At 42.3% G+C, this 22003-nt stretch overlaps 1 protein-coding gene across 1 annotated transcript; it reads right to left on the bottom strand.

Moving 5' to 3' along the window:
* Positions 1–912: 912 nt before the first annotated feature.
* Positions 913–19049, bottom strand: tnfaip8l3 (tumor necrosis factor, alpha-induced protein 8-like 3). Its single transcript, XM_028402838.1, has 2 exons — positions 18741–19049; positions 913–1923 (listed from the first exon to the last, which is right to left on the bottom strand). Exons 1-2 carry the CDS (start codon positions 18784–18786, stop codon positions 1361–1363), a joined length of 609 nt encoding a protein of 202 aa, XP_028258639.1. The 5' UTR covers positions 18787–19049; the 3' UTR covers positions 913–1360.
* Positions 19050–22003: the final 2954 nt, after the last annotated feature.

Here is a 22003-nt window from a genome sequence, read left to right as displayed (position 1 = left end):
GGGGGAGTTATTTTATACTGAGTCATCCAGCTGTTTCCCTGTTTTTCTGCTTTGAAGTGTAATTATTGTTTATCAGTGTTAACACTATAGAAATTACTCCCAGTCCAAATTTGTGGATGACTTATTGCTGCTTGTGTTTGTACAAGACAAACCAACATATCAGCCTCCCATGCAGTTGAATCCACAGTGTGTGTGTGTGTGGTCTACCCCTCCTCCTCCCCTTTAATTAGAACTTATCAACATTATACATTACACAGCTGGAGATTTTTCTGTAGAACAGACTCTAATGACACAAATGTCCCTGTTACATAACATTTACACATTCTGCTCAATGTGTGCATGACAGTAAGTACGTGAGCACAAATGGGCGCTCAGTAGGTGGGTGGTCTGTCTGTTTTGTGTTTCTAAGAGGAGACAGGACGCATAAAAACTGGACTTCTTCTCAGCTGTCTGCCAAATTTATTCATCTGGAGTCGCACCAAGCCACCACTAATATGTTTTCCTGGACTGGGAAGCAGCAGCAGCAGCAGAGCAGAGGGCATCTAATGAACCTGAAATGACAAATCACTCATTTTGCTGCTCAAAAATATCCACAGGAAAATTTATGCCTGTGGGTCAAACGAGCAGGGAAGTAGTCGCTTAATACGTCGTTTTGTGACTTATTTTCCTGATCTGGAGTTCCCATACTTTTTCTGTCATGGTTATTATGGTTATATCTTTAATCATTTTCACTAACTTTGAAGATTACTAGAAGTATAAGTGCCAATCTTTTCCAAGATGTATGATTAGAAGAACTGCAAAATTATGTTTTAAAGAAATCTTTAATAAAAGACAAGTGTTACACTCTTGTAGAGAAGATTGACACAGGTACATAATACACACACAGCATGTCATAGTTGGTCTTATGTACAAACACTAAACATTATTCAAGCAAATCCCATACAAACAGACACACACACTCACACACACAGAGACAACAGAGACCGATTACTACTACTGATTATCTTCCATGTATACCTACTGTATGTTTTTGGCCATTTGGTACAGTACACTTTTTGCACACAAAGAGGATGTATAATGCATACGACGTGAAACGGGCTGTCCTAGTGTGCAGCAATGATCCACTGAGTGGAAAGACAGTCTAAAAAAAATCCCTCATTGAACCACAGCAGCAGGATTTTACAACAACCTCTGTGGAAATGGATGCAGGAGGAAACAGGAACAGAGCGGTAAGAAGGCAGAGGCTGGAGCGGTCAGGGGTGAGCGAGTGAAAGGGAAATAGAAGGAGGCAGGAGAGGCCAGCGAGAAGATGAACAAGAGGAGAAAGAGCTAAGAGGTGAAAGAGGTCAGGTGCAGGAGGTTAAAGCGTTCCTTCGTCCAGCAGTTTGTTGATGCCGTTGCAGATCTTTCTCAGAGAGAGTCTGTACTCCTCTCCGTCCCCGTACAGCTCGGCCAGGAACTCCCCATGGGCAAAATGGTTGAAAACGTGATCAATGCGTGCATGTGAGCGTGCGGTCAGGTGCTGCTCGACCAGGGTGTGAAGCAGGTCCCTGCACTCCAGCAGGAGCTCTGACAGAATATTCCTGTCAAAGGTGTACTCCACCTCATAGAACGACACCGCCGTCATGGCCGCCTGGTTCATCTTCTTCTTGAAGCGCTCCACCGTGTCCAGCTCGTCCGGGCTGAACTGGTGGTTGCGGTACAAGATGCCAATCTTCAGGGCAATCTTGATGACGTCCTTGATGATCTTGTGGGCCTCCTTCTTGCTCTTGGTGAACTCCCGGCTTGTTTTGTAGAGCTCGTCTAAGATCTCACTGCTGGTGTCATCGGTCAGCATGTTCGCTACCACCATGGTCGCCATCTTACTCAGGATCTTCTTCTGGGCCTGCATGGCCAGTGAGCGGGAATTGAAGCTCTCCTGTCCTGAAAGAAGAGAAAAAAAGTATTTGAAGTTAGTCTAATTCCTTTTAAAGGGACACTAGAACAAATATGTATATTACTACAATCCAATCTATACAAATCTGTAACAGATTAGTGTGGTTTAATTTAATCGCACAACCCAAAATGGCAAAAATAGGCAAATTTAAGAGGCCAAACTGAAAACAAATGTTAATGTTGGTTTACAACATTTAGGTCATGATGATGGTATAGACCTCATCCAACCTTTGACACTGCAAGTTTCTAATTCTGTGTTTTTACTGCAGGTTTATGACAGAGAGCCTCTTTTAAACTGTCAAACATGGGTTCACTGCACAGCTCTGTACATGTTAATAGGCTCTTAAAGCACATACTCTGGTATGTTTGCAGGTAACAGCTGAACTCCATCTGGACAAACAGGCTTTTTAAACACTGTTGACTTATTGTAATATAAATACAAGTGTTTCCTTTCTCTATCACTGAGCATACTTTGTCTATGCATAAAGAACTTTGTGTACTAAAAAAGTTTGTTTTTATGTTATCCATACTTTTTAGTGTAGCCTTTTAATTAATCCAGTTACATGATTCAGTTTTTTGGCACAAACAAAGGCCAAGTCTATTTTGAGCTTATAAAAGGATAAAATACATATAATAAATTAGGAGGTAAAACAGGTTTGAATAAGCTGTTGCAGATGAGTAGATGAAGTGACGTGCAGCCACATTCTACGGCAGGGCGGGGGCCTTCCTGGAGCTGGCAGTGGTTTAGTGGCTGGCGGTGCAGGAGGAATGACTATTTGCTCTGGATAACATCAAACAGCTGTACTCTGATAAGAACCCCTTTGCACACAGAGCCTCTACTAGCCCAGATTGATCACAGTTTTATGTTGTGTCCCGCTGCCGTCACAATTTATCACAGAGGAGGACATCAAAGGGGCCCCTGTGTCCTCATGCAGCAGCCGAACACGAGTCTGTGTGAATCTGAGGAGTGGGAGGATGGAAAGGGGTTTTATTTAGGTGCCACCCAGCTTCAAATTACACACAAGATAACTCCTATTATGATTAAAGCCAAGGAAAAAAAGGCTTCACTTTTCCCTTTCGCTCCCTGGGCACATCGTCAGCCTCCTCCTCCTCCTCCACATGTACGTCCAAAGAAAAAGGACAGAGGGGGAGTTGGAGGAAAGAGGCAGTCATTGCCCAGTGGGCTTAACACAGAGCAGCAGATTAGTCCAGATTCAAAGAGGAACACCTGCTTTGTTGTCATTATAATTTTATTAAAACAGACAGCTATGCGACTGTTCACACCATCGTCACATTGTGTGTGCGTGTGAAATACACACATATTTAGAAAATAGGTTGAGTGCTGCACAACAGTTGGTAGAAACCTGATCCGTGGCATTTCATGTGAACATACAGAAGTGACATTTCATGTGTTGGTCTGAAGCTAAATGGCATTTTGTGCACATATAATTAGCCCAGCATGACATTTAACAGTCTATTCCCAAACTCATGAAATCTGATGTTTTCGTTCCGTTGTAGAGCGCCATGAGAGCAGCACTCAGGCCTGTTAGACAAAAGGGTGCTGGGTGAAGATGTCAAAATTAAGCACGTATTTTATAAAAGACACATTATTAGCCTACAAAGTAGAAAACTGTTAAGGAAGCAGTAGTAAAATTAACATTAGTTTCAGTCATGTCTCTGCTTTGCTTCCCAGTAATCACTGAGACAACTTTGGCTTATTAAAAACTACTGATAATGCTCCACATTTTCTACAGTCACTCACTTTTATACCCCCTGGAAACTTTTGCCTGCTGTGGCTGTAACAGTGATGATAGTGGTGAGACTGTTGTTGGCCTCAGTGCTCACAGGAGCTTAACTGAATTAAGGCAGATTCACAGCTCTGTGTTGGTGCCTGTTTGTGTAACTTTCAGTCTGCATTGCATGAAGGACCATGAAAAAACAGAGTCCACAGTGATAACACTTTGTGTATGTTCAACGTCAGTTCTGTTGAAAAGTACACTTACATTTGAATTGGGCTGGTTAGTTTGCAATGTAAAGAACTAGGGGAAAAAACTCCAGATAAGTATTTTGTGCAACAGGATCAAAAGTAAACACTGGCTTCATATTACTGCTACAAACCTTTAGAACTATCACAACATACAGTGTGAATAAATGTACAGTACTTTAGAAGACAGTTGTATTTGTGCACTCTGTGGTGACCTTGTATATGCCATCTTTAATTTGTTGCCAAGAATGGTTGCCGAGTCAGATGCTTTTATTTTGAAAGACTGATGTCGGAGATGCTGTGAAACAACCTTGAGATCTGTGCATATGTAATTATAACCGGGCTATAAGGAAGCACAGTCAGGTTGTTTGGAGCTGGCTGGCAGCATTTTGTTTGTTTTTCACTGCTCAGAGTTTATATTTATAAAACCACCAGTATTTGCTTATATTATAACTATTTGTAAGCTCTCAGCTGAAGAGTTAGAGAGTCATTCATGCCACATTTTGCATTTTTAAGGATGCTTATCTGTGCTTTTCTACAATATAATGTGACCCCAGCCAACACAGAGCACAAGGAGTATGCTTCCTCCTACTACATTTAATAGCAGTCTGTGAGAAATGAGCCCCTGCAGGCTACAGCACCAAATGGAAGCCATAAAGCTGGGAGTGATGAGTAGATAACGCACATAAGTGTTAAAAAACAACAACACGGTCATTGCTTGATATTTGAATATCATCCGTAGAATGCAGAACTGCTTTTCATTAGGCAGATCTGTGGCTCTCATCAACAGGCTCTCTTTGTCACTGTCATTTCCTGTTTCTCTGAAGCAGCTCTTTGTTCCAGTGAGCCTCTGATATTCAGAAACCCAACTGGATAGATTTCTGAAACCCTGGCACACTGATAAAGGTGACAGCCTGCTCCATAAAGCCAGCCTTGTCAGACTAATGATTCTGAGTTTGGGTCCTACAAATATGTGTGACCACTGCACATTTCTGTGCCCAGCTTACTGCATGCAGTAAGGTCTTTTCTGCTTTTAGTTCAGGTCTATATGCGGACTAATTATTCCTTTCCAACCACCCCTTAACACACTGCCTGGAGCCTGTTTCTGAGGACCAGCAGGTGGCTATCCACTCACTTGCATTGACCCCTGTCTCAAGTCTGTTTGCACATCCCAGATTGATGAAGAATGTAAGCAAAAATGAAGGAGTGTGGGGGGAAAAGAAATGCTGCGAGGAATGGACACGAGGCTGCCCGAGGTGTGAGTCAGACTGCTGGTAAAGGAGGTGTGTGATTCAGAGACTGGCTGGAGATTTTAGCACATAGAGTAAGCGAGGGTAGAAGATTATGGGAGTGCACATGAAGACACCGAGGAGCTCTCTCACATACAGCCTGTCACCCTGAGGCTGCAGTGAGTGACATGCATGAGCCAGAGTGTCAGAGTGAGTTAGAGAAGAGTCCAAGCTGTCAGGAGAGAGACGGCCAGGAAACTGTCTGTCCTACTGTATCTCCTCCTCTCTTCCTCTACCTGCTCATTATTTCAGCATTGTGAAGTTTGTCGGGGGGGGAGTGAGGACTCTGTACAGCGTGTGGGAATAAGTTACTGAAAACAAGTCTGTCACACAAGCCATTGGTCAATCACAGTGCTTACATAAGTGTTTTGAGAGTTGGTGAAGTTTACTTTTAACATCAGGATTAGTAAGGTGCTTGCTGCTCTCTGGCCGTGGCTGTTGACTAGACAGTCTCTCTTTGTTCCGCCTGATGTTTTCAGAGGCCTGAGTCAACAGTTTCTGCTGCGCTGCATCAGAACATACATCCAATGTGGAACATGGAGACCAGCCAAACCTGCCATGCTGAAGGTGGCACGGTGCAAACCACCTCCCCCCAAAAAACTCCATCTGGATGGGCTGATTTTTAGCTCAGTCACAGACACTTATGTCAAGGAAGTGACTTTTTATATAGTAAATGGTTATACAGCTGAACAAATGAGAAGCATCAGGGATTCTGGTTAAAAATAATCTGTGATTTGTCACTTATTTACATGTTTTCATTGGTTAATTGGACTTATGCTAAGCTAAGCTTTGTAGACATATAAAGAACTATAATAAAATCAAAATGTGGAACTAATGATCAGCCCATCCTCATCAGGACACCACAAAAAGAAGCAGATCACCCCAGGCCCCTGGAAACTATAGGTGTTTACATATCTGATGCCCTTTGGTGGTCATATGTCAGATGTGTTGTCCAGGGTGGGATTTGTCACCATGGTAGCCAAAGAATTTTTGCCTTGTTTTGCCGGCCAAATAGTCATCTGGTGAATGAGCAGTGAAAGTGTAGCATGAATGAAATTCTTTGCTTGAACTAATGCTTTGTGGGAAAATTAAGGTAAAAAAGTATTGAAAAGTCTTAATCCCCATTTCATGAGGTATTAAATTTTATTGTGATTCAAGCTTTGACTCCAGAAAGTATCCATGAATATTTATTTTCCTCTTCGCGATGTGACAGTGGCGTACTTGTCGCATCAGGGCTGTGCGCTTACGGGTGCGACGTCACCCGACGGCGAATGTTTTGGCATTTTCTTGCACACTTTGCAAGACAAACAATAAGCGTAGCATGGGCATAAATACTGTAAAATTGAGCAGTAGTATGGCGACACACCAATGCCCATACTAGGCACATGTCCAAAATTTTGATCATGATGTAATAAGTTCTTGTTCCCCTAAAAAGGACACAAACTCCCCTGAAAGCCTACTTTGAGACATTTGGGGGGGCTCTGAAATATTGTCGATTTTTGGGTCACAGGTTACAGACTGGATTTTCTGTAGAGTCGGGTTCCAGAAATAAATATAGTGAAACATGCCAGTGTGTGTTTATTCACTCTTTCCATCTAATAACCACAATGCAGTGTCTATTCTGTTGCCAACCATGAGAGGCGAGCCTACTTAATTAACTATGTTTTTAGGGTTACGTTGCCTCTTGAATTTCTCTTCAAGGCTCACGCATTGATAGTGAGACCCACACAATTCAACAGGCTCACACGCCACACATGGCTTTACCGCACATAAATTCCTATAAATTATCCTATAAACGAGTCAAAGGCAGACTACTGTGCGCTTCCAATAGCTGTCTGGATTTAGCGACCTATTAATTACTTATTTACTTAATTATAATTTTTTTTTAAAAAGTCTTAAAAAGGTATTGAAATTATTCTCAGGATTCCTGCATATACCCTGACCATGTTACAGCCTTAGAATGAGAATGCTTGCTCACTAAACCCTCATATCAATCTTACTGTATTTTCAAAAACATTAATCAAAAAGCCTTTGTGGGTATTAAGTAAATAGATTCTGGCCCTTTCACATAGTGACACAGCTCAACATTATGTCTCATCTGGACTTTTTCTTTAACATAATCAGTGACAGATTCTGTATGTTGGTACTGTTCCAGAAAAAGTAGAGGACTGAGCCATTAGAAGGAGCAGCAGGGAAAACTGACGAGGGCCGACTGGCCTTTACATCGCTGGAGGCACCGACTCTGCAGAACACACACTGAGGCAACTGTCTGCTAGGCTTCATGCCCTGACAGCAGAAGTGAAGAGCATATTGAATATTGTTATCGCAGTGTAAAAGCCATGCCAAATATATACAGTGATGTTAGTAAATATTTGTGTATTTACAAGATCACATAATAATCCATCTTGTGACAGTGAAGACAGTTCAGCAGAAGTTAGTGATTATGATAGATAGATAGATGGAAAGATAGATGACTCATCTAACCACCCACCAAGGATTTTAAAGAGCGCCTGTCCTTTACAAACTGCTTCCAAGGACAGCCTCCAGAATGGTTTTGTCTAATAAGCCATATGGTGCATCAATTTAAAATGAAATTAATTCTTCTTGCTGTTTTTCAGAAGTATTTGGATGCTTTTAAATAGCTTTGAATCCTGCAGCTATGTAGTGTTCTTGCTTTGAACTGTTCAGCGCTGCTGCAAAGGATGAGGATTGTCTGAGCTCATCCAAACAGACACTGGGTCAGGTCCCCTTGTTGAACATGCAGGGTAGTCTGATAGAATCTTCAAGAGCTGCTATGAAACAGCAGCCGACAACTGTGCCTTTTTTCTAACCCTAACCAAGTACTTACTAGGGTAAAGGAAGAAGAAACGCACACAGCCACCTGAAAGGATTCTGCATGTTTAATACTGATGCTTAATCTACCTGCCGTGCTATAATTTGATGGGAATAATGTATCAATAGTGAGGAGTTTGGAGAGAGAATATAACAGTATCAGATCCTCTTTAAACGACTGAAACACTACAGTAGACCATCATAGTCGATTCTTAACCTAACACTAACACAGTTATCTCTTTGTTCCCACACAAAACACACACTCGCACACACACACACACAAGGAAACGCAATACTTGATAAGTGCTTCCCTGTTTGGGGTTGCTAATGACAACATGAGGGTGTTTAGTTTGGACAAAACCAGGTCACACTCTCAGCACAGGTGCAGGGGTTTTTTTCCAGGCAGATAAACACTGATACATAACACCATACATGATTTTATGCTTACACAACAGACGCAGGTGCGAATACACGTTTGTTCTAGCAGGGTTGAATATTAGCACATGATGAATGTGTGAAAGAAGAAGAAAAAAAGATGCTCTCAGCACTAAACATTATTAGTTCAGACAGCACAGGTTGCTGATGTGCAAACTTCTCAAAGGTAGGAGAAAAAAACTGTTGAGCCCATTAACAGCATCACAAGCAGTCCCTAAAATGTGCTTACTTTCCATTTTTTCCATTCATAGGTAGCCATGTATTGTACATGCATGCCTCTGAAAAATGAGTGGTTGCCAGGCCATTCTTTGCACCCAGTAAATACCACCACAGCAATAATTTTCCAGACATTTTCCTTGTCAGATACTTTCTTTTTTTAAGTGTAGCAGCAGCAGCAACGCAGTGCTTTTTTTGCCTCATGTGTGCTGTAAAAAGCTAGACTTCTGCAGGAGTTGCACATATTTCAGGTACAACAGACTGGCTTGTGTGCTCATGCTGTGGCATGAAAGTCCAGGAAAAGCCTTCAGAAATAACGTCTGCCATCCATCTGCAATGCCATTTCAAAGAGCACAAACACAGCTTCAAAACAATGTATCAATACCAAGAAAATGTCAGGCAAAATGGTCTTCACACAAGAGAAATAAACAAGGGTGACAGCTTGACTTCCTCTTCTTTTTGCCTTGGCCTTTTCGTTCGCTTTTGGTTTCCAGTGAGGAATTGCAGCAGACTCTCTCTGGCTGCGTTTACAAGCCTTCAGGAAAACAATGCGGCGGGTCATTCAGCTGTAGTAAAGGGGGGTTTAATAGCCTGCAGGGTTAGTGTTAAGCAAGCCTAAGAGGCCAGTGGACTGGAGTGGGGAGCGGAGTAGGTGTGCTGTGCCAGCTGGTACCTCGACCGGCGGAGTTAGTTGTTATTAAGTGTCTCTCTCTCAAAGCTGTGGACTTGTTTATGTACCGTGTTTGTCAGTTTCAGTATTTTGCTGCTACATGTGCACACACAGAGTAAAGATGCATCACGACACAGGTCTTCACACACAAGGAAGGAGCTGTAGAAGTACTCAGGCAATGGAACAATACACGTTTCTTGTCATTTCATGTCTCTCCTCCACTCTGCAAAAAAGCCGTATTTTTGACTCCCACAATGCAACTCAGATGATGACTCAACCTTACCGCCCCTGCACACTCTCTGTCTGTTGTAACGTGTGCGTGTGTGTCGGCGATGAAAAAGGATAGGAGGGAAGAAACTCTGTGATACACAGTAATGCACTGATGTGCATTATTCATGACAATCTGACTGTGAACCACTTCTCAAAGGTCGGTGTGGTGCTCAAAGAGGTCATTCACCGTGCCATTAACAGCTGCTCAGGAAGCCTTCAGACCTTTAAGGTTAATAAATAACTCAGTTTTAATATCTTAACAACTTCTAGTCGTGCAAAGTGGGGTTGCAGGGTTTAAAGTTCATTTTCTTTTGTAGATGTGGAACATTTAGTGCCTCTGGCTGAATCTGAATCGTACAGGTACCTGCTCTGCTAGATCAGCCTGATGATGGCAGGAAATGCAGATTTATCCTTCACAGCTTCCTAAGGCTTGTAAAAAGACATACTGCTGTTTGGAATTCGTCTCTGCTGCTATTTTTCTTAGGGAACATGGAAGCACAAAGCCATGTCATCATAAATGTACAAAGTTATAATAGATGCACAGTATGTAAACATAATAAAGTACAAAAACAATAGATTCATGTCTCTTCTCTACAGCAGTGTCAATATTTATTTTAACTGTAAACTATCCTGACCATGTAAATATTTAGGCTTGAATCTCAAAGGGAAGATTATTATCTTTTTATTGGAGGAGTGATTTATACACAGCTTGATAAATCAGTGTGTGCTCTGTGGCCAAGTAGACTCAGAGCTGCTCATACTGTAAGTACCAAAAAAACAAAGGAATCATGGGATCAGGGTGTTAAAATCAACCCCCCCAAAACACAACATTTCAGCTCATTTTTAATAAAGCAGCAGATCAGATCAATCCCTTTATTTGCTGCTATTTTCTGTTTCTCTAGCTGCTGTTTGCAGTGATGCCTGTTTACTTTTCAACAGTTAATTAAAACAATGAAAGCTAAGGATACTTATCTATATCTATAAACATGACACTCAGTACATGTTCTGTGATATCCAAATTCTCTATTGATGTCTGTCTTAGCCCTGGTTAATGTTCTTAAAGCCACTATACTGTATTGAGCAACAATAATTTTCTCTGTGGGCTAAAAAAACCAAGCACACACTCAACTATTCTGCTTTAGATGTGATCTATATTGATGTATATCTTGTTTTAAATTAAACGACAGATAGATTTAATGGAATTGGAGAGTCAAAGCTATGCGGGCTGCATGACAATCAGTCTGAATTAAATTAAATGTGGTATAATCTGGCCTGATGCATTGGTTTGACTCTTGGCATTAGTGGAAAATCGATAATAAATGGAAATCACGCATGCAAACCTGTTGGTGGTTTCTCAATAAAAACATCAGTGATGTATGTTAATGTAGCTGTAATGAAGAGCTCCAATACACAGTATGAGGCAGTGTTTGAAATTGTAAGTGTGTTTATCCTGGGACTGGTCTGAGTGTCTCTACTGTGGCGAACAGTCCGGGGAAAAGCACTTAGGAGCCTGTGTGAGTCAGGAGGGACACAAGAACAGATTGCCTTTGGCTGCCGCTCAGCCTTATTTAATGCTCCATCCCTCATCTCTTTCTTTGTCTCTCAGTTTAATGGCCATGTCCCTGTAGAGCTGAACCAGATGAGGCAAAAGGAGGCAGTGGCAGGAGACATTTGATTGATTAATGTGCCACTGGCTTGATCGCCTGTCACAAGAAAAGGGAGGGAGAGATAGCAGTGATTTGACCTCCACCTTTCACTCTGAACTTAGCTTTCATCATAGCTAGTTCTTCTTATGAAGACCAGAGGAGACACTGGTCCACAGAGGATGAGACGTGGTATCCAGGACATCCTGCCAGGACACAACAGGGTCCTGTGAGATTCCTGCCCTTTAACCTTTCCTCTGCTGTAAAGCTAATGTCTTCACCAGCTGTGTCTTCCTTGTGTATGCCATTGTTTAGCTGCAGTAAAGAGCTAGCTGGTTATCTGGGCATGGGAACTGGCTGGAGGTTTTCTCTCTTCTCTTCTTCCCTCCTCTGGGAGCTTCTCTGGAAAACTACTCCGCCACCATCCTCAGCTGACAAATCCTGTTATGTGGGTGTTGGTTGAGAGCAAAAATACTGAACGGCAGACGGGAGCGCCAACTACAGACAAACTTCACTGACCACAAATGCAAGGGCATGTGAGACGGTGCAGAAAATTTGACTGACGCAAAAATGCAACTAAGCAAACAAATCTATCTATCTGACTCATATAACGGTGGCATCCTATTTATAGAAAACAGCTTACAAATGTGTGGGTGTGTGTGCTCGTGTGTTAACTATAATGACAGACTGTGAGACCGAGACCTAATAAAATACAGAGGGGGGATAATATATTCAGGCTATGCTTACTTTATCTGGCCTGGACTCCAGACACAAAGTTCCCTTTAACATTTTTCCATCTGAAATAAAGAAACTATGTCGTTTATGGAGAGAGTTGGTGAAGGAAGAAAAAAGGGAAGGGATGGTCGGACCTGGTAGTGTGTACATTTTCATTTCACACCTTTCAGTCAAGATTAATAGCTGAAGAAAGTATGTCAGGGAACTGAGAAAAGGAGGACATCTTTGGTTGAAAATGCTCAAAATGAGTACAGAGCTAAATGATATGTCACGTAGGAGTGATTGGAAGAAGGATGGTGGAGGTGGGCATGTTAAAAAAAGAAAAAGTCAAATCATATGTCCACAGTTTGATGTTCTCTTCAGTCAAAATCCATTAACATCAGACCCACGCGACACCGAGAACATCTCAACCTTATTCTCTTTTGCATCATCTACAGCTGTTTAGTGTTTGTGCCTCTCGAAGCGCTCGTCTCTTTTTGTCTTATCTCTTCCTCTCCCTCCATTTCTCACCAGATCTACAGCACTGAGCGTGAGTGGCAAGGAAGTAAGTGTTTTCCGGCCCTGGGTGAGTTGCTCCTCTCATAGGCCTCAGCCAAGTCTCAGCATGCCGTGGCATCGCTTACAAAGAGGCACGCACGTGCACGCAAAAGACACACACACACACAAACACATGAATACTACATGCACAATTAACCAGGGCTTGCCAGCTTTCCCCAAAACTTTGGCCTCCTTGGTTTGTTTACTAGTTCGCCCACTCTAACTGAGTTTACGTGGAAGTGAGGCACTAAGAAGACTCAAATGACTTACAGAGAGGCTCAGCCTGTCATTGGCCTTATATAGAGCTGAAACTCAGCCTCCTGTCCTCCATCCTACCAACATCTCTCACTCAGTTGCTGCAAAGCTGCAAGTTTCTGCAATGCTCTCTCTACAAATCTAAAATGTTTAGACATTTATTGGACTGCAAAGCCTGAGCACCATTAACACAACTTACTTCTATTGTTTTTAATTAGATAACTTTTATTAAGCTGCCTTAATACTAACCAAATAGTAGTTCCTGTGTTTTAGACAGCATAAATCAAGGATGAAGATATACTGCACATCATAATGATCTCACATGTCCTGGTACATTTTAGCCACATGTGAAGGCTGAGAGTGAAGCAGCACCATGGCAGTAAAGTAAGTTGACAGACAAAATACCCATTCATACAGTGACAAACATGATAGCAAAATAGCTGCTAAGAGTTCTTAAAACTTGATGTATAAACAAAATAAAAGTCTGAGAGCAATACATCCTTGCAAAACTGCAAAACCCATGTTGGGACATGGCCAGCAGCTGCCTCAGTAGCTTCAAAAGCAGTCAGATTTTCCACAAATCCTACAGTGAGGAAATAAAATGGTTCTACAGTCTGTGTTCCTTGCACGTCCTAGTCAGTCAGACCCCCTTGTGTAGTAGATTGTAAGGTATGAAGCTTCTATTCTAGACAAGCTGCCTTTAAAACCAACTCAAAGGAAGAGTGTGCGTCTCATATAGCCTACAGCAATTTGTGGTGTTTCCCAGGGTTGCAGTCAACCAGTAACACTCACACTCACACCTATGGCCCCAGGTAACCTAACATGCATGTCTTTAGAATGAGGGAGGAAGCCCGAGTACCCAGAGAAAATCCATGCAGGCTCAGGGAAAATATGCAAACTCCACACAGCCAAACCAGGAACCTTTTTGCTGTGAGGTGACAGTGCTAATCCGTGCCTCCAGCTGCAACATGATCACATCAGTTTCAGTCATCATTAGCTAAACTCATAGCATCAAAAAAACTCCACCTTCCTCTAGGATTTGGCTGCTGCATTAACAGAGCATTAGCTTTAAGCATCAGCTGTTTCAGAAAAGCAAACCAATCCTGTATGAGAAAATAACATGGGAGTCAGAAGTGTTACAGGGTCACAGGTTAACCAGGAAGTGGGTCAGTGTTTCAGTCCCGCCTCAATTAAAAGGCTCCTCCTGCTTTGATTAGAGTGATAAAACTGGATAGACTTTGAGCTTTGGCCTGGGAGGCCCTCGCTGTGCATGACACACTTTTAGTGTAAAGCCCAAGTGCTTCTGCTCCCCTGGCTGCCAAAACCACCACTAACTAATGACCAGGAAATAACTGTGGTTCGCACACTCTCACGTAAAAAACACACATTTGTAGATTGTATTTCAGTGACTGCGTTCTCTCTTTCTTCCCTAACCTGCCTATACCTAATCATGCTATGAGTTTATTTAAATCCCAGGCTGTCTTTCTGTAGCCGTTATTGAATAGACTAAACCCACATCATTCTTGCCACGTGTTCTTAATGCTATTATCAGCATCAGCGGTTCAGTTGTGCTGGAGTTAAGTGTGAAAAGCTCTGTGTGTAATTGCCTCCCACTCTACTTTGTTTTCTGATATCTTTTTTTTCCCTGTAGTTATAGTGGGAGGGGAGAAGTGTCTTCATCTGCGGGGGTGAGGTTATTTTAGGGGAAGGTAGGTAAGACAAACCCAGACTGCAGCAGCTTACCACAAACAGACTAATGAAAAAAATAAAATGTCAGAAAACTTTTTATGAACATTTTGGATCAATATAAGTGACAGAATCTTGAAGCTTGTATGTACAAGATTCAGTCATCTGTAAAGCCCTCTTATAATACTCTCCCTCACAGTACTCGCCTCTCACATCAGGCGCCACTAGTGACTGTTTGCTTTGCTTCGAATGGCCCTCCAGTGAAACCGCAGCTTTCTCCTCCTGCTGAATGTGAGTGTATGAGGCCTTTGACCAGAATGCTTGTCAAAGTGCCTCTGCGGTCTGACTCCATGTTTCAGTAATGGCTTAGCTGTGGGGAGACAATTCTCTTTCCAAATGTCCCACAAACACTATGAAATGCCACAGTATTATTGTGTGCATGGACATACAAGGGAAAGCACAGGGACCTGGGAGCATTTACGGATTCATCTTCTGCTGCAGCTATAGGAAAAAAAACACCTTCTCCTGAGTCGTCTTTTCCACTTACAGCTTCGCTCTTGATTCTTTTTTTTCTCAGTTACAATTTTCCAGAACCAGCTCCTGGTGTCCCAAGTGTGTGTGTGTGTAGGGTTGGGTGTAGTGCAGTGAGCACCACTCTCCATCTGTGGGCCAGATTAAAGGCAGAGGAGGGGAAAAAAAATCAGGGATTCGTGTGTTGGGAGAGTGAGACGGGTGCGGGCAGTTTTTTCAGTATGTGCATTTGTCGGTTGTATGTGAGGGTTACAGTGTGTACGCCGGGCTCTCTCATGTGAAAAGCATGTGGCATGGCTGCCAACATAGCAAGCAGAAGCTCTCCTGCTCTGATTGCTTCTGGCCCGGTCTGGTGCAGCAGTGATGAGATCTTTTAAAGTGTTTGTGTAAGTGTGGATTAGTGGCAATTAACAGGGGGCTGCTGGAGTTTGTTGGTATGAATGAAAAGTGAAAAGGATCAACGGACTGAGGATGAAATTTCAGTTGTGTCATCAAACAACATCTGTAGTTTTTGTGTTTGTAATAGAAGCACAGCGACAGCCCTCATGCCCTCATGAATCCCACAGCTGTCATTACAACGAGCCTGCTCTCCCTAGAAAATTTCAACCCGACACAAACGGCTGGAAATAGATCCGCAGATGGCTGATTGGGTTGCGGTGTTAAGAGTGAGTCGCTTCACCAGGATGAATCAGCCAAAAAGTAGACCGTGGGCTGATTATTAACTGTCCTCAGACTAATAACTAAAAAAAACATCTCAGAGCAGAAAGCAGAGCCATCTGAAAAGTTTTATCAAATACACTTTCTAGTCTCTGGAGAACAGGTGTGCCGACAGTCAGCCACTCTGACTCAGCCACTCCACCACAGGAAGGAAAGACAGGATTGTGGGGTGAATCAGGTGGTGAGCATGGTCAGAGGCATGCTCACTGCATGCTGGAATGATTATAGGTAGAAGTTATTGTGTGTTTGTTCTGTGTGGTTACAGCAGTGCATTATCTTTGTGCTTTAACGCAACAAAAGCTACAGAGCGCAGATAAATAAAAAAAAAAACACAATGGAGGAAAATATAGCTTCCTGTAATGATGCTCTGACCTACCTCTCACACGATCAGCTGCCATACAGGCACAGTTGTTTCTTTCTCTTTTAAAAAGATTTGTTTTTGATGCATTCAGATTTTTTTGGAACCTACAGAATATGTTGGGCCTTTGTTTTAATTTTTTGTGGCTGATTGAAAACATGGTTTGAGTCAAAACGGGTCCTTTGAATGTCACGAACCATAGGCTGAGAAGTATCAAAATCTTCACTTCCACTTGTGGCCTCTGAGGTCTGGCTTTAAAAGCGAGTCAGTTTCCTTTGAACTCCAAGTTTACAGCGGAAATAAACATGTTTACAGCCAGGTCCAAAAACTAGTTTCCTGCTCCAGTGAATACCTCTCCACGTCTTTGCCTGTATTTGGATTAACCAGGAGTTTAGATCAGATTAACTTCAACATGGCGACAGACAGAGCTGTGTTCTTAGCAACCTATGGGTCATGGAGGATTTTATCATACCACAGGAGGGCTCAGGGCTACATTAGCATACATAGACTGAATTTAGTACAGCATAACTGTTTGGCATCTTGCTACTTCCCACAAGAGATGTACTAGCTCATCTACAGACAAAGAATAAGGATGGACAGACTGCATCATGTCACCCATTCAGTTCCTAAAAAGCAGTTGACAGCTCAGTTTGGATGCTCCAGCTGTCATTTGACCCAGGATTGTGTTCTTAGTTAGACTGGGCAGCCGTACATCTTGGATTTTCAAGTTTTTATAGCAAAAGCAACAACAGTCATTGACCAGACGCAGTTTATAGTGCATCCGTTTGTACTGTCCCCTGGAAATCCATGTTAAATCCACAGGGACCAGACTAATCCTTTGTATAGACTAGAAAAAAAAAAGGACGGCTTGCCGCTTAGTAGGTTTTGAGTATAAAAAGGAAGTAGGACTCAGGTGAGCAGTAGCTCAGGAATCAAACAGCAGCATAACCTGTGGGTTGTAGTGTGTGCAAGCATGCAGCAAAAGAATGAGTCCTGAGTGTCTGAGTGCACTTCCATGTTGTGTTGGGTATGTGTTTCAGTGAGAGCAGTGCGTCATGTGAGTCACCTGGCTCATGGGCTTTTACGTCATTTATTATCGTTGATTTACACACTTTACAATAACAAAATGAAAAACACTGTCTTTATGTTTGTTCTTGGTATTAACAATGTTATCTTTATGTCTGTCACCTAGCAACAGTGACCACGTGAAATCTACTGATATTATTATACTTTTATTTGTTTGTGACCTCCCATGTTTAGAACTTATGAGTTTCACTTGAAGGCAGCATAACCAAGAATAAGGCAGCACAGGATTTCAAATGTCAAACCCACTCTCTAACAAACACTAACAGCTCAAGGGCAGAGAAGAAGGCTGGAGGGCCAAAGCCACCAGAAACAAAATATACTTCAATATTTACACTGCTAGGTTTTGTGCCAGAATGCACATACATACATGAAAGCATGGATCAATCACACATCCCTCATCCTCGAATCCTGGAATAGGGGCCATGTTTGTGTGCAGCAGTCCTTCCAAAATAGACCTGTTTTCAAAATATGTTTTCCCAGTGTCATTGGGACTTTTGACCTTATAAAAGGAGTCATACCAGTTTATTTTTCTGCATCACATCAGCTCTTGCTCTTATCGGCAGAGTATAACTATGTGTCCGTGCCTCCTATTCAACATCATTTTAAATCTTTGGATGTTATTCCTCTTACATGAAAAAGACTTGGCCCCGTTACACTGATAAAAGCTGCTGACAAAAAAAATGACAAATGTTTGCATCACTGGCCCAGTCTCTGGAAAACTATGTACGTACAGCACTGTACAAGACAGTAAATCTGTCTGTCCTTGGCTCAAGTTGTACAGATATGTCATCACTCACATTACATGTATGAAGCTCTCCGGCTCTCATACTAGACAGACAGACAGACAGACAGACAGCGTCCAGATGGACAGACAGATGGTCAGAATTCAACAGAGCATCATTAACATACAAGGCTCTAAAAGTAGTGCTCAGGGATGAGAGTTACTGCGAGTGTATGAAGAAGCAAAGAAGAAACTTTCACGGCTTGATGACAAACTCTTTCAGTATGCCGTGGTGTGTTATGAAAAACCTCCCACAGACACATTTGATTCACAATCTTTGAACTCAGCCACATCTCCGAGAGGCCGTTTCATCTCCTGGCTTGAATTCCTCACAGAATCTCAGTTCAATAAATTGCCCACATGCAGGGAATTCTGGGAAATATCTAATAAGCGAGTTAACTGTAAAGGAGTGTTTGTATCTTGCATGTTTAATGTATAACTTTCATCATAGCAATAAATCTCTGCCCTGTAGTCTGACGCCATAAACTCTTGTATTTTTTTTTTTCCGCGTTCGGGGAGTCTGTGCTCTCTCTGTACAGCTGGACGTGTTGATGAACAGACTGGCTGCACGTGTCGGAGCTTGCCTGTTCCTGGTGGTGCCTGTGCCGGCTTTTCATCCACACACCAGTCAGTCAGAGTACATCAGAATGTGAGAAAGAATTTAAGGAAGAAGGTGGTATAAAAATGCTAAATGTTGGTAATAACAGAAAACTCACTGATCTTCTGGACTGAGTTGAAGTTAGCACAGAGTGTCAGAGGCTCATGACTGTCTGGTCTTACCTGGAGAGAGGTCTCCGTCACTTTGCTCTCCAGAGTCTGAATCCATCTTCCCCTGCTGGACACGCGGAGGCTGCAGAAGCTCTCTGGTTCCTCTGTGTTCTTGTTCCCTTTCCTCTTTTTTAGGCAAGCTTCAGGTTTCTTAAACCAGAGAAAATAAAATAAAAAAGCTCTTAAGTGTTTGTGAGCTGAACTTCCCCTCCCGGCGTGAATCTCTGCAGCTGTGAGAGGAATGCTACTGGGCTGATTTGCTGAGCTGTCCTCCTTTTTTTCCCCCTCTCTCCTCCTGACTCCCTCACTTTCCCTCTTCACTTCTCCCTCTCATCTACTTTCCTGATGCTCCCTCCCCTCACTCACTCTCAGCCCGTCCCCCTTTTCCCTGCCGCTCGGTCCCTCCTCCTTCTCCTCCTCCTCCTCCTCCTCTTCTCATTCGGCGCTGTCACACTCAGCCTCTTCACGCTCTCTCCACTCTAACTCTTTCTCTACCTCTTTCTGTATGCTGTAAGTGCCGTCTCTTCCTCTGTCTCTCTTCCTCTCTCCCTCCCTCTCTCTGTCTCTGGGTAAGAGTGCTGCCTGTGTTTTAGCTGAGACTCATTCATGGCGACTTGAAATTCATCTCCACCAGCAAAAATCCCATGACCCCTTGTTACTGGCTGCTATAAAATCAGAGTTTAATTATCTTTCATGGTCACATCAAGTCAATTGGATCTTGAAAGTTTTGCATTTATGCTTCACAAAGTGATGACTCACGGGAAAGTCAGTTCGTGTGCATGCCATCGATCGCTTCTATCAAAAGCAAAGCTTGTATTTAAATTGTATTTCCACTGTCGGCAGCTCTGGCATGCAATGTCAGATGATTCTCCACATCTGTTTTTTTGCCTTCTAATCTTAGCTTATGTGCTCCATGTCTGCCATTTAGAATGTGAGTGTTTCCTTGAATGCATCACTATTCAAAATGCTTTGAAAAGAATTATAAGAATCTAAGAGTCTTTAGGCACAGTTTAGTCTGAAGGGTTGGAGTCTGGAAACATGGGTGATGATGCAACTTTACATTCTGTTATTTATAAAGTATTCAATAAACCAAACAAATGGTGCTTTAATGCTTTTAGCTGCAAGCGACAACGCACAAGGAACTGCAGTTCCTCCAGTGTCCACCTGAGGCTGGTTTCAAAAGTGAGTCAATTCCCATAGATGTCCATGTTAAAATATCCAACAGCATGTTTACACACTTGCAGTTAATGACAACAGTATTATTTTTAAATCATATTTAGCTTAATTTGCACCAAATTTTTCCTATATTTGGATAAACCGAGAGAAAGGTCGATACTCGATGATGAAAACCAGTCAGTCCAGTCTTTATTGCTCTCATCTACAGGGTAAAACTTCTGTATGCAAAGTGTGTGCACCAAACGGCAGACAGACGTGGTTAATGGCTAAATAGCTGACGAACATAATGCAGGATTTGGCAGCTAAACCCGAACTAAAAAGAGATGGCTGCCAAAGACACACAGCTTCATAATCAAGTACACACATGCTCCATTAAAGTCCATTAAAGTTGATTTTGCTCTGTGTTTGCGGGATGTATAAACACGGAACAGGTTGCTTACACAACAGTGTGAAAGATGAAAGTATATCTGCGGAATTTTGAGGCTTTTCTGCAGAAAAACACTTCCAAAATATTCACCAAAGATAGAAGGCAGACAGCCTGCAGGTATTTCTGGCACCAAAATTAAAGTCTAACAGCTTTTCTTATATATTGTAGGGTAGTAAAGCAGCACACACTGTGTTAGTGTGAAGGAAAAGGTTTATGACTTCACCTAGAAACCTCACCTATTCATCCCTCCTTTAGTTTTACAGCTTGAATGCAAGAAAACAAATAGATGCATTCTGGGAAATACTGTCTGAAGACTGCAGATCCCTTAATAACAAAATATCTCCGAGAAATTGAACATGACAGGCTGTGACGTCAGAACGTGTAAAATTATCTCAGGGTGGGATTCAATTTTAATCAAGTGGAATTGCTTTTTTTTGTGAGAGAAAGCTGTGTGGTGTGTGGGGGCAGGTGTGTGTGCAGTTGGTGGTCCGACATCCCAGGTGTGTCGCTCACTGCTGCTCAGCATGAACCCTGGGCAGCAGATGGCATTGGCCTGCCTTTCCACTGCCCAAGGCGTGCTTATCTACGACACTGTGTGTGTTTGGTTGTGTTTGTGTGTGCGCTCAGTGTCGACTTTGTTTTGCAATATTGCAGTGACAAAAAGATATGTCAGTAATAACAACAAGCTGAGCTACTTTGATCCTGCCAATAAAGCAGTGTACTTCTTTGACCCGGTGCTTGTGTGTGTGTGTTTGTGTGTGTGTGTGTGGGCTGTGCGAGCATGAATAGAAACATATTGCCTTGAGACAGAAAGCCATAAAAGTGAGTATCTTTAGTTTGCTCTGACTTCTCTACAAGAACCCAAAATATGAAACAGAATATTATTCTCCAGCACAGTCTGCCCTCTCAGACCGTTGCATGTGAGCTCTTGGCTGAACTTCAGGAATTCAGCTTTGATATAATCACCATCATCTTCAGTATCTCCATAAATGTGCCCTCAGTGATGTGGGGCCATTTCGTTTGCAAGTTCCTTTTGTGGTTGTAACTACAAGCTACTGTCAAATCAACTGTGTCTGCTGGAAAGGACGAACCACAAAACACTAAACGGAGATGATGAATAGTAGAAGAGTTTATTCATGACTACAATGTGAAAATAAAAGTAAAAGAACTTAAATATTAACACTCGTCAGGCAGAGAGTTTGTTTTTTTGGTCATATTTTCTGTTTTCCATCATGTCAGGTGCTTTGTTTCCTGCCTTTGGAATTGTTAGCCCCTTATTTGGATCCTAGTGCTCGTCCTCCTTCATTTAGCCCGTGGCTGAACTGTTATAGCTCTGATCAGCTCTCATATTTAGCGTGCCAGAACAAAATGTCACTATGCATCAATGCATCACATGCCAAAAAGTAAAGTCTAAATTACATGCTTTTCTGGCTTTTGAACTCTCTTGCATGTCTTTAGCTAGTTTGGTAAAATCTCAGAGAAGAGAAAGAAGCAACTATCCAAGTTTGTGAGCGGTCTACCTCTGACAGATTTTTATGTGATTTCCGTGATTAAAATCTCAAACAAATTGATCTTGCCAGACTCTGCAGTTAAACCAAATGTGGTTTGGACCAATCAGTGTGCTTTGAGGAAGTATTGACAAGTTTGGGCTTTGTTGTAAAAAAGTGACTGG

This window comes from Parambassis ranga, chromosome 3, assembly GCF_900634625.1.
Source record: "Parambassis ranga chromosome 3, fParRan2.1, whole genome shotgun sequence".
NCBI lineage: Eukaryota > Metazoa > Chordata > Actinopteri > Ambassidae > Parambassis > Parambassis ranga.
The sequence above is the reverse complement of the archived record's forward strand: the minus strand, read 5'-3'. Positions and strand labels throughout refer to the sequence as shown.